The 11,658-nt window shown below is 48.9% G+C and overlaps 2 protein-coding genes across 2 annotated transcripts; one reads left to right on the top strand and one right to left on the bottom strand.

Moving 5' to 3' along the window:
• The first annotated feature begins 693 nt into the window (after positions 1-693).
• Positions 694-2,061, top strand: LOC112894391. Its single transcript, XM_025962088.1, has one exon. The coding sequence runs from the start codon at positions 887-889 to the stop codon at positions 1,694-1,696; it is 810 nt and encodes a 269-aa protein (XP_025817873.1). The 5' UTR covers positions 694-886; the 3' UTR covers positions 1,697-2,061.
• A 2,678-nt stretch (positions 2,062-4,739) lies between these two features.
• Positions 4,740-10,643, bottom strand: LOC112892108 (coatomer subunit alpha-3-like). The gene is made up of 4 exons (XM_025959185.1): positions 10,258-10,643; positions 9,088-9,582; positions 5,946-8,911; positions 4,740-5,201 (listed from the first exon to the last, which is right to left on the bottom strand). Exons 1-3 carry the CDS (start codon positions 10,463-10,465, stop codon positions 5,967-5,969), a joined length of 3,648 nt encoding a protein of 1,215 aa, XP_025814970.1. The 5' UTR covers positions 10,466-10,643; the 3' UTR covers positions 4,740-5,201; positions 5,946-5,966.
• Positions 10,644-11,658: the final 1,015 nt, after the last annotated feature.

Here is an 11,658-nt window from a genome sequence, read left to right as displayed (position 1 = left end):
ATACTACTATAGCACTGCGCGCTAGTAGTACATATATACCTACCGTCGTCTTTGGAAGCTTCCTCGAAGGCGACTTTAATCGCTAGTTATTAACACTAGCCTCCGACCAGCAGCAGGGTATGCAAAATGGTTAAACATCCTTTCACGTAAATAATTAGGATGAATGATCGAGCTAGCTAGCTACCTTTCCAAATGTTGCGAAAGCTAGCGCCTTTGGATGAGAGAGAGAGAGAGAGAGAGAGAGAGAGAGAGAGAGAGAGAGAGAGAGAGGGGAAACGCGCACGCTAGCTGCATGCGCCTCCGGCCGGCCACCACTTTCTTAGCCACGAAGAGGAAAGTGTCAGCCGGCCGGCTAATGGCGGCTCACCAGGCAGCGGCGGCGGCGGCGCGCGACGTAGCATGCTCCAGAACCACGCAGCTCTCCCCTCCCCTGGCTTAACGACGGCACGCCGCAGCTTGGTCACTGGCATGCGGGCCCGCATGTCAGTCGCCGCGCATCGAGCGAGCCCCTCTCTTCGCTCATCAGCCTGTCATCACGCAGCTCAGGCTCCCTCTCCCTTTCCTTAATTCTTAAGTCCCGTCTGCCAGTGGGCCCCACACCGGCCCACCACCACCAGCACCACCACCATACCCGCTCCCGCCTTTAAATAGACCCCCGCCCTCCTCATCCCATTCGTTCCATCCGCCTCCGAGCAAATCAACCCGGCCTTCCTTCCTTCCACCACCACCCAGCGCTCAGCACCAAGCTTTTCTCTCTCTCTCTCTCTCAAAGCGAAAGCGAAGCAGAGCTCGTGTCACGTGAGTATCGGAGGTTGCTAGCTAGCTACCTCGCTGATTCGTTCGTGAGCGATCCCGCCCGCTGCGCATTTCCCAGCCCGGCACCATCATGGATCTCGCCGTCGAGCCCGACAAGCGGATCCAGCCGTCCGGCGGCGGCAGCGGCATGGAGCCCCCCGGGTTCGGGAAGCGCCTCATGAGCGTGCTCCGCGCCGTCTTCCACATGCTGCGCCGAGGCCTCTGCCGCAAGCGCCTCATGATGGACCTCCAGCTTCTGCTCGGCCGGGGCAAGCTCGCCGGCAAGGCGCTGCGCAACCTCGTCGCCGCTGCGCACCACCCGCACGGCGCTCACCACCACCACCACCTGGTGGCCGCTCGCGCCGGCGCAGGAACTGGAAACGGCGCCGCGGGGGCGGCGTCCTCGGCCTCCGCCGCGGACCTGCCGTTCGCGCCCAACCCCAGGGACGTGGAGTTCAGCTGCGAGACCACGCCGTCGTACTCGTACGCGGGGCCGGTGCGCGCCCTGTTCCCGTTCAGGATCCGCGGGCGCGGCGGCGGCGCCGCCCGGGGCTGCGACGGGCTCGACTTCGCCCAGGTGGCGCGCGCGCTCGAGATGATGAGCGCCGCGGAGGCCGCCGGGGCCGGGGCCGGGGCCGGGGGCGCGGCGGGCGGGGAGACGCCGCCCCCGGCTACCGCGGCCGGGGCCACGCCGTCGCCCATGCTGGCGCTCAGCCTCGGTCGCAGCCCCGCCGGGGCCCGCCAGCTGCGCGTCACCGACTCGCCGTTCCCCCTCGAGCCGGAGGGCGTCGACGAGCGCGCCAACTCCAACTTCGACGCCTTCATCAACAAGTTCTACGAGAACCTCCGCCTGCAGGCGGCCAACGCCACCCCCGACAACTGCGTGCGCCGCCGTGGCTAGCCCCCGCCGCTGCCCAACGAGGGCGCGCTCCCAAGTCCCAAGCAAGTGGCCACACCATGCACACCACACATAATAGTGTCAACGACGACTGTTTCACTGTCATGTGGGTTTCGAGTTTTACCACCTGCATGTGTAATTTTTCTTTCTTTTCCATTACTTTCCTCGTCCGTGATAATCGATCTCGATATATAAGCTGGTCGGTCGGTGAGGAGACGAGCGAGATAAACAAGGGCTAGTATAGCTAGCGTGCTGTTGCAGCTAATTAATAAGCCCTGAACTCCTGTGGATCTGTCACACTATGTATCTGCATATGCATATGAATATGAATATGATCGAGATGAAATGGTAAATTTTGCACATTTCAATGTGCTGCGGCTGAGTTGGGTACACTTTCTCCAGATAAATTGAACTTGATGTTTTGTTTTCCGGAAATGAAAGCTAAGAACACACTGCACCTTTTCTTAGGAATAAAAAAACTTGCAGGCCAGCAAGCCCTATATGCGTGATCATGAACGTACCTGCATGTTCAAGTCAACTCGAACACTCATGCTGTTGCAGCATCTTAATTAACTCGGCTGGTCACATCATTGATCATCGAGTATCTGACTGGAGTAAGTAATAATAGTAATAATGCACTTTTGATGTCGTCGCTCCGTCCTCTTTGAAAGGGGTCACGCCAAGCTACGTGATGTCACAAAAACAAAACAAAAAAATTTCTTTGGCGCATGCAGCGTTAGGTGCTGGCCCAGTTTTAGGTACGGTTCACGTATGCAACACACGGTGGGTAAAACTAAAGCTGTGGATAGATGGATATGCATCGCTCTAGGGCTGCCAATTGCCATCGTGGAAATGTTATGTTTGATGGACACGTAAGGCAAAGGCTAATCAAGGTTTTTTATATGAGAGGCTAATCAAGTTTAAGCGTCATCTGTAACTAACTCGTGCCAGTTGCCGACACGTCATGGCCCCACACACGAATACTAGTAGTGATTTATCGCCCGTTATATATATAGATAGTGATGATAGGAGACCCGTTGCGAAATTTTATATAGTATTCCCTGCATTCCATGAAGAATACAATCTCAATACAATAATACTTGAAAAAATTCATAGAAAAGAACAATACTAGAAATTGGACTGAATGGAAATTTATCCGGTCCTGAATGTCTAAAATCGATTTTAACCTCACCGTCTGGCAGGTTGGGTAAATTCCACCGCCTTTTGACTCTTCTTATAGAGTAAAATGTACCTTCAATCCTTGAACTGGGCTCGGGATTTCATCCCGATCCCTAAACTTTCAAAATGCACGTTCAAACCCATAAACTTGCTAATCATATCATGTGAGGTCCAAATCACAGTTATTTATGCTAAATCAAAAGTTATATAATTTGTTCAAATAAAAAATTATATACACACAAAAATAGTTCATACTATTTTACCTATACAAATATATTTAATACAAAAGATCTGTATAAAAATTTGTAAAACAAGAAAATCATATGTGCAAATTTGTAAAAAATAAAAAATAACAAATTTTGGAGGAAATATTGGAAAAGAAAATATTTTGGCATAAAGTTTTGAAACAAAATTTTGGAAAAAAATAGAAAAACATAAGAGTTGAGTAGAAAATTTTAAAATAAGATTTGGACCCATATGTAAGCTCCACATAAGTTGAAGCACTCTCACTTTATGACTTAAAAATATGATTTGGATTCACGTGGTACGATTAGCAAGTTTGAGGATATGAATGTGCACTTTGAAAGTTTAAGGACCGATTTTACTCATTCTTATATGTTCGACTCCCCGTGGGAGCGAATTTTTTAGGATTTAACGGTGTTGAGTGGTAGGCGACGTTCCCGTCGACAGCGAGGCGTCTGTGGTGACTTCGTCAATCTTAAGGATTCGCTGGCTCAATCTTCGAAGATGCTCATAAGGGTAGACTTTGCGTACATTGCTCATAGAGGGTGAATGCGCGTGCTTCATGAGTCTCTTAGCTGTATTGTGTAATCTTAAGAAAAAAGAGAAAAATATATATACTATTATATGAAGGAAATATATGATGGGAGCCGGTGGTAAATTGATACTGGACTGGCTGGTGGATTAGAGCTGCGACACGTAGATAGGTCAAGATCGCCGTGCGTGCGTGGTCGGGTCGATATGATCGCTGCCATGATTGTTTGGTCCAGTTCCAGTAGAAGAAGGTAGTGAGCAAACGGACATGCAGACGGCAAGCGCCCTGACGCCGATGGGCAACCAACGAGCAAGAGGGTGGGAGGCGATTACCTCCCATGCTAAGCAAGCGTGGTCGCCTTTCTGGTGACCCGGCCCGGGCGCGCCGGCACGAGGCAGCCGTCATGCCTGGCGACCCCACCGCGCTCGCTTTTTGCCTTTTTCCTCGCGTGTCCTCGCCTCGCCTGCCTGCCTGCCTGCCTGCTGTGTACATGCGCCTCGGGCCGTACGTCGCCACCCGCCATGGGGGCTCCTCGCCGTACGGCTCGCCGGCCCGGCCGGCCGTGGTCCGTGGAGCGAGAGCACGAGCGCGAGGCTGCTGGCTGGCGCGCACGAGATGACGAGAAGCAGCTGCCGGGTTTCCTTTCCTTTCCTTCCCTTCCCTTCCCTGCTTGCCTTTTCGGCCTTTTGGTGCTCTTGTTCAGTTGCCAATCAGGCTCGCCCAAACTTGGCCCATGACGCGACTTGTACACGGGCTCCTTCCCACCAGCAGCAGCAGACGTTTTCCCCTGCTACAGATCAGAGCACGCGAGACAGGGCGCTCGCAGGCCACAGCTCCGTCTCCGGCGCCGGAGAGGGAGGGGAAGCAGAACATGCAGGCTGGTGAGATATTTAGGGTCTAGTTTAGTAGCTAAAAGCCTAGAGTAAAGCTCCACACGACCATACAGAGCAGGTCCGTCCATGCAACCAACCAAATCAAATCAGTTGTTCAAACCATTTTGCTCTAGACACCAGCATACTCGACAGCCAAATGAACTAATTAGTTGCTTGGCCAATCAGTTGCCAATTTCGAGCATTAACAAGGTTGGAGACATTTTCCAGGAATGTATGTATACATGCTCTTGTCGTGATCAAAATCACATGGACTATTGTTCAAACACGGAAGAAGGTACAGGAGCATCGAGCCGGTCATCACACATTCGCTAGCCTACATACTATTGAAACAAGTTTTTGGGAATGAATTTGCCCTAAAAGTCTGCAGTTGCAAGCCAGACCGGCCCAATGCCCACCCAAATACTGTCACAACTCAAGAGTCTCACAAGACAACACCCCCGTACATGTGCAGCGAGAAAACCAACTAATCAGTTACCAAAAATGAAGTCCAACATGGTACACCATCATAAAATGTGGAGGAATTCTCAATCGACTAAATACAAAAATATGTTCCTTTCGCAACTTATTGACCCAGTCCTTAGTTCTTGCATCACCATCACCATACCAAAAACACCATCACAGCTGGCTTGGTAATATCAGGCTTGTGGTAGGTGTCACCAACCTGTTGGGACAAGAAGCACACACATTACTTTCACCAGAAACAAAACATTCAAAGATCTACCTTAAGAGAGAGCTATGATTATCAAATGCTAAACTATCTAGCCATTGGACCTTGTCAATTAACTGGATTATCAAATGCATGAACGAGAATCCAAATCTCCAAAACTTCCCCTATTATCCCATTACAGACCAGCAATAATTAGGAACCAAAGGCGCAAGAATCGTACAAGATTAAAGCAACATACGGCCAACTCCATGCAGCCATACAAAGAGGTGATTGAACACACAAGGTAAACTTGAGTAATCAGTATGCAAATCCATTTCACATTGTCTATGCACCAGAGACTCCAATTGAATAAAAATATTACTATCAGCACAATGTCCAGAGCATGTATGAATATCAGTTTCACATTGTCTATGCACCAGAGAGACTCCAATTCATTAAAAAATTTACTACCAGCAGAAATTGTGTCAGGCAACATGAAAACACACGATTTTTTGCCCACTCTTTTTCAGGTGTTTTAAGCAAATTAGAAACTCAGAAGTGCTAGGCAGATCAGTATATGTCATTCACTGACTTCACGCAAGAAGTTCTGAATATTTTTCATACAAGCAGAGCTAGAAATTATTTGAATGTGTTGTTCCCCAAATGAATATAATCCCACACGGCATCCAAAACCTTATCACCAGACCAAAATTGATCACACAAAAAGCAAACATTCCTTGATGATTGAATAAACCATACCTGTCAAGACTCAAGGCCACTTTATCTCGATTGTGTAGGGCAGCAGAGGAGGCCCGAAGCATCCGCTCCAACCACTGAGAGCTCGCATATGCTACACAGTTCACCTTCCACCGAGGGCACAAACCGAGATCCACAGTATGGACACGAAACATCCTTCTGTCCACGGTATATCGGAACAAAGGTTGCCCCACACACCACAAATGGATTTCTGAAGTCGTAGTTCAGCTGGCGTCCATCTTTCCTATCCCCACAGGCCTGCACAACCTGCCGAGCCTTCTTTGCCTGGGCCTCGTTAGGGCTGTTCTCCAAAAGCATCCGCGCAAAGTTCGCTGCAGTAGCATAGTTCCCACCCTTGAAGCAAAGCCCCATAGCGCTAGTCAGGACAAGCCGCATGTGGACCTTCTGCAGCTTGCAGTTAGTGAAGTAGGCAGCCAGCTCCTGCTGCCTGATGGGGTCATCTTTCATCTCCTTCCTTTTCACTTCCATCTTAAGACCAAGGACATACTCCCTCACTATCTCAATCAATTCTTTCACCTCATCCACTTCTCTCCGCGAGTCCACCACAAGGAGTGGGATAGTGTGCAGGATGCTCAGGAACTGCCTCAGTGCCTCTGGGAATTTACCCTCGGTTGTGGCTTTATATGCAGCCTTAAGCTTGTCATCCATCTGTGAGAAATTAAACACAAGTGCAGGTGGTCCCCTCACATTAGGACTGGCAGATTCACTCCACCCTTTCTCAACAGCAACAGGTATAACTGGAGCACTTGCAAATGCACGCAGGAAGGTATGACTGCCCATATGTGCATCAAGGAACAATGGCTTCAGAGGAGTAAAATTTTTTATTCCAAGCTGGCGGCTAAGCAGCCGCATCGCAGTGTCAAAGTTGCCAGCTGCAGCATGCTCCCCAGCAAGGGATGACTTCTGTGTCCAAATTTGGCTGACGGGCATACCTGGCGTTGGAGCCACAAACAAAGTGGAGCGGGCCGGACCAGCAGCTTTTGGTGTCTCTGTCTCCGGTGGCAATTCCAGATCTTCTAGGTCCCAGCCACCTTCCTCTTCATTTACCTCATCTTCCTCACTGTGGTCAACAACATCTCCATTTTCCACCACATTGTTCACATCAACAATCTCTAGGTCTTCATCACCCCAATCACCACCAGCATCGTCATAGTCTTCATCCTGATCTGCCCTCCCAGTAGCATCTAGACCAGCATCAAATATACCACGCATCACCCTCAGTAGAGGCCAGTCACTGCACGACATAAGAGGAGCAGGGGGAATCAAAAGTGAGCTAGCTTTTCCATCTGGTAGAGAAGGGACATTCTCCCCCAACTCAGCAGCAAGCCTGTCAGTGATTTCCGTGAGCCCATGAGTGGCAGCTGTTACATATGCAAGAGCTAACTGCCCTGTGTTCTCCAAGATTTCAACTCGCTTCCGCACATCCCCGAGATAAAGTGCATTGTGGAACTGGCCCATGAAATTGTTATTCTGCCCAGCAATCTTACACATAAAGCCCACCTTGTCCAAGTAACCAGTTATAAGATACAGAAAAGCAAGCCTGTCAAAATTCTTAGTCCGCTGGTACGCATACTCAACTATACCAACATTTCCCTGTCTCAGAGCCTCAATTCCCAACCTGTACCAGTGATCCTTGTCATCAAGTTCCTTTGCTGAAGCAACAGCAATCTGGATGTTTCCACTCTCAAGAGCCAGGTTAAATCTTGTCTTCTCATCTTTCACAAAGTGAAGGGCGACTTCTGGAAACCCCTTCTGTTGCAAATAAGAAATCACAGCCTGCCCGCACAGCTGCGAGTTCTTAATCATGCTCATGACATGGTCATAGCGCTTCCGGAAAAGGGCAAGCTTAAAAATGTATTCAGAAGCATCAACTGTTACCAACTTGTTCTTTCCATCACGATCTATGCAGAAGATGTTGTTCCCAATAACTCTGGTTATGTAAATTGGGACATCAAGCGTTCTGATGATGCCACTGTCTCCATTAGGAAGGCAATACTTGATATGGTTCAAAGTGGTGTATATGAATACACCATTTTCATCCCAGGCACCACTCTTCACACGTATGGTCTCATGAAGTGTGCAGCGGTGGACAAGCTTCTTGTTTGCAATGATAATGGCATGCTTGCTCAGCAGTGCAACAGACTCCATATCACTGGACCAAACTACATACTTAACAGTAGGTGCCTGGAGTTCGCCGAGAACAAGCCTCTGCTGCAGATCAAAGATTACCACCCTGTCTTCAGCTTTGCACAATATGTTGCCAGTCCCAGCATAATAAATTGCATCTGTTGCAATAGGAAGAGAGGTTTTCTTCACAATCTCGTTCTTAAGGTTCTTAACCAAAACATTGTTGCTGCTCTTCTCCAGCACTGCAAACCGATTGCGGGCTATGAAAACCGCAGAACTGCCAGCTCCCTTCCTTGCCTCCTGCAAATAATCAGACCTGCCGGCCGAGTCCTTGGGCACAATGTATAGCTCGTACGAGCCTCCATCCACATCAGAGCAGATCAAGATTGCATTCTCAGTTGGACTATACGACAATGTTCTTGGTGACTGATTCAAGCTGACTGTTCCGGGCCTTCTAATCGGAGCTACCTGGACCTCTTTCTGTGTGGAGTATTCGTAATACCGGAGGAACCGGTCCTTAACATAGAAAACTGTATCACCACTCACACTGAAAGCCGGGCGTTCCCTCTCCAACTTAAAAACAATCATGCCACTGTCATGACCAGCAGCAAGAAGATTCATTTCAGGGTGCGCAGCAAGAATCCAGAAGCGGTCATGCTCCCGTCTGAATGTCTGGATGCCAGTTCTCTTTGTGGCATCCCAGATGCGGATGCTTTTATCTTCTGAGTTGGACACAATGATGTCCTGCTTCGCGTGGAACATGACACATGACACATTGTTCATGTGGCCCCTGAGAGTATCAACCTCCCACGCTTTTGTGTCTGTCCAAAAAAAAGACCAATGTTAGGGAACAGAAAGACAATGCTTGCACATCTCTATCTTTAAGGGTTAATTAAAATATGAGTACTAACAGAAAGACAATGCTTGCACATCACTATATAGAATTCTCAGTGTGTGACAAAAAATCATAAATATCAGAAGGGATTTGCAGCATTACCGTTCATTCTCCACAGTTTGACTTGGCGGTCATCAGCCCCAGAAACAATAAGTGGTAATGTGGGATGAAATGATGCCCAGTTGACCCCTCGGTCATGGCCTTCCAAGACATACTTGACAACTGCATCAATGCCTCCAAACAGATCAGTGTTCATTTGGGTGAGACGCATAATGTCATCTGCTGGTGAGACTGATTTCTTCCTGAGTGCCCCAATATCCCATACCCGCACAGTTTGGTCCAAAGATGCTGACACGACAAGGTCCTCCTTGGGATGGAAGGAGGCACACATGACATAGTGATTATGACCAGTGAGCACGGCGACACAGGTGCGTGACTGCCAGTTCCAGATCCGGATCGTCTGGTCGTCACTAGCACTGACAATCCAAGGATACTCAGCATGGAACTGCACGGTGCGAATATAGTCGAGGTGGCCGTGGAGCGTGAAGAGGCAGCGGTGGGTCTTGTAGTTCCACACCTTGATTTTGTAGTCATCACCTGTTGTAATGCATGGCAAGATCGGAAGCATTCATTAAGAAGGAAGGCATAAATTATAAGCATGTGAAGTGAAGTAGACAGGGATAAATACTGGCGGAGTAGTTGTTAACAAGAGCATGCTAGGATGCGTTTCAGGGTTTATTCTGATAGCAATTGATATTCCAATTTGAGCGGACAATTCCTATGGGCTCCATGTAGTACACGTTATTTCACAAACATTCAACAAAATATAGAGTTCTGCTAAAAAAGCATGTTAATGAGAATGTATTTGCGACATTATGCATTCTACCTCATGTTTCAAAAGATTATTGGATTCACTGAGACTACAGTCACAGGAAAATCAAGCACTAAGGAAATTATTTATCAAACAGGTCAACGTAAGCACAGATGATATACAAGGACCAGATCTTTTACCAAACTATATTTTTCTCAACCACCGCACTTCTCACTGAACGAGATCTAATCGAAGAGAAATTGTAAGGTGCAAGTCTAGTCCAAGTGCCCACGATTACACAATCGCCGGATCGCACAAACATCTAAGGCCATGTACGGCCCCAACCAGAGGGAGGGAGAGAGATAGAATGGGGCTAGACACTCGTAGCACCGCAACAATGCAGCCGCCCATGACGAATCGCGCACCAGGCGGGCGCGGCAAGGAGGGATCTAGCGGGTTACCTCCGGAGACGAAGAGCGGCTGGGTGGCGTGGAAGTGGACTCCGCGGACGGGCCCGTCGTGCTCGTCGAAGCGGTCGAGGAGGGTGCCCATGCGGTAGTCCCACATCTGGATCACCCCGCTGTGGAGGCTCGCCAGGATCCATGGCCGCCGCGGGTGGAAGGCCAGGCCCTTGACCCGGTTGCTCTTGGTCTCGAACTTGGTGAGCATCTTCCCTGCTCCCCCGGAGACGATCAGTCAGCAGGGGAGTCGGAAGAGAATAGGGGAGGACTAGAGGAGGATCTCCCCTCGGAGGTGGCGGGTGGATCTGCGTCGGGGGCGGGCGACGCGGAAGAAGAGGGGCGGAGGAGGGGAGAGATCTGGGAACGTATTAGCATTTTCCGCTTTCCTTTGCAGGTTCGCTTAGTTAGTTGGTCGCCGATCGGGCTCGCCTAAGCTTGGGCCTTGACGCGACTTGGACCGAGGCCCGACCAGGCCCATGCACGAATTTGACGCGACACGGATAGGCTCAAGCTCCTTCAAGTCCTTCACTCCTCCAGCAACACTGCTCCTTGTATTGCGCACGTGTGTTTCTTTTTTTTTTCTGAACGTAAATGTGTGTTTTCTTTTTGAACTTATCGCATTTGATTTTAAACTTGGGTGGATCGACAAAACTAATTTCCACCTCTTATCCTTTGGTGACTAATAGCATCTTCAGCGGGTTACTCGTATTGTCTCTATGATTTTACTAGATTCGTGTACCTTTTCAAATTTGTTAGGATTTAAAAGGAAGATTTGAAACGAATTGCTGAGAAAATGGAAGCTATGCGAGTGATTTTGTTTGGTTGAAAAACAAGGGCCACAATAACTTGCATTGGTGCAGAATGACTAGACATTGCTTTCATGAGATCGGGCTTCAACTTTTATGCCAAAGTTGTTTTAAGACCGTGGAACACGCCACTGCATCAGTTGATTTTTAAAGGATCTAGTCCATGGAATTTTAGGTGCACATTGTATACTAATCAAAAAGGCACATCGGAGGCATAATCTTCTTTTGAAACCTCTCAAATTATGTACTTATAGTTGCTAAGAGAACAGGGTTCCAGTTGAGACCAGAGGGTACATTACTTTCCTATCACCCTGAGGAACGTGGCATGGGGCTCGAGATTTAAATTCCGGGCGATCCGCCTCACAAAACGCGACCTGCGGGATTCGAACTCTCGTTGCCAACCTCGCACCCACGCGGACTGACCAACCGAGCTGAGCCCGACTTCCAAAAACATCCTAGTTATCTTAAAAAAAAGGAAGGGGCCTAGAACTTGAATGGTGAATTGCCTCGTTGCTTTCCCCATTTGGAAAGCTGTATCTTCGATTCTTCGTATTGTTTTGGGTTCATATAAACAAAACAAAAAAGGAAAGAACGA

The sequence above is a fragment of the Panicum hallii genome, chromosome 5, assembly GCF_002211085.1.
Source record: "Panicum hallii strain FIL2 chromosome 5, PHallii_v3.1, whole genome shotgun sequence".
NCBI lineage: Eukaryota > Viridiplantae > Streptophyta > Magnoliopsida > Poales > Poaceae > Panicum > Panicum hallii.
Note: the sequence above shows the minus strand (reverse complement) of the source record. Positions and strands in the feature narration are given on the sequence as shown.

Coding starts and splice junctions, on each gene's coding strand:
- LOC112892108 (XM_025959185.1), bottom strand. CDS start 10,465: ATGCTCACCAAGTTCGAGACCAAGAGCAACCGGGTCAAGGGCCTGGCC. Junction 9,583..10,257: donor GCCGCTCTTCGTCTCCGGAG/GTAACCCGCTAG, acceptor GCATTACAACAG/GTGATGACTACAAAATCAAG. Junction 8,912..9,087: donor CAAACTGTGGAGAATGAACG/GTAATGCTGCAA, acceptor TTTTTTGGACAG/ACACAAAAGCGTGGGAGGTT.
- LOC112894391 (XM_025962088.1), top strand. CDS start 887: ATGGATCTCGCCGTCGAGCCCGACAAGCGGATCCAGCCGTCCGGCGGC.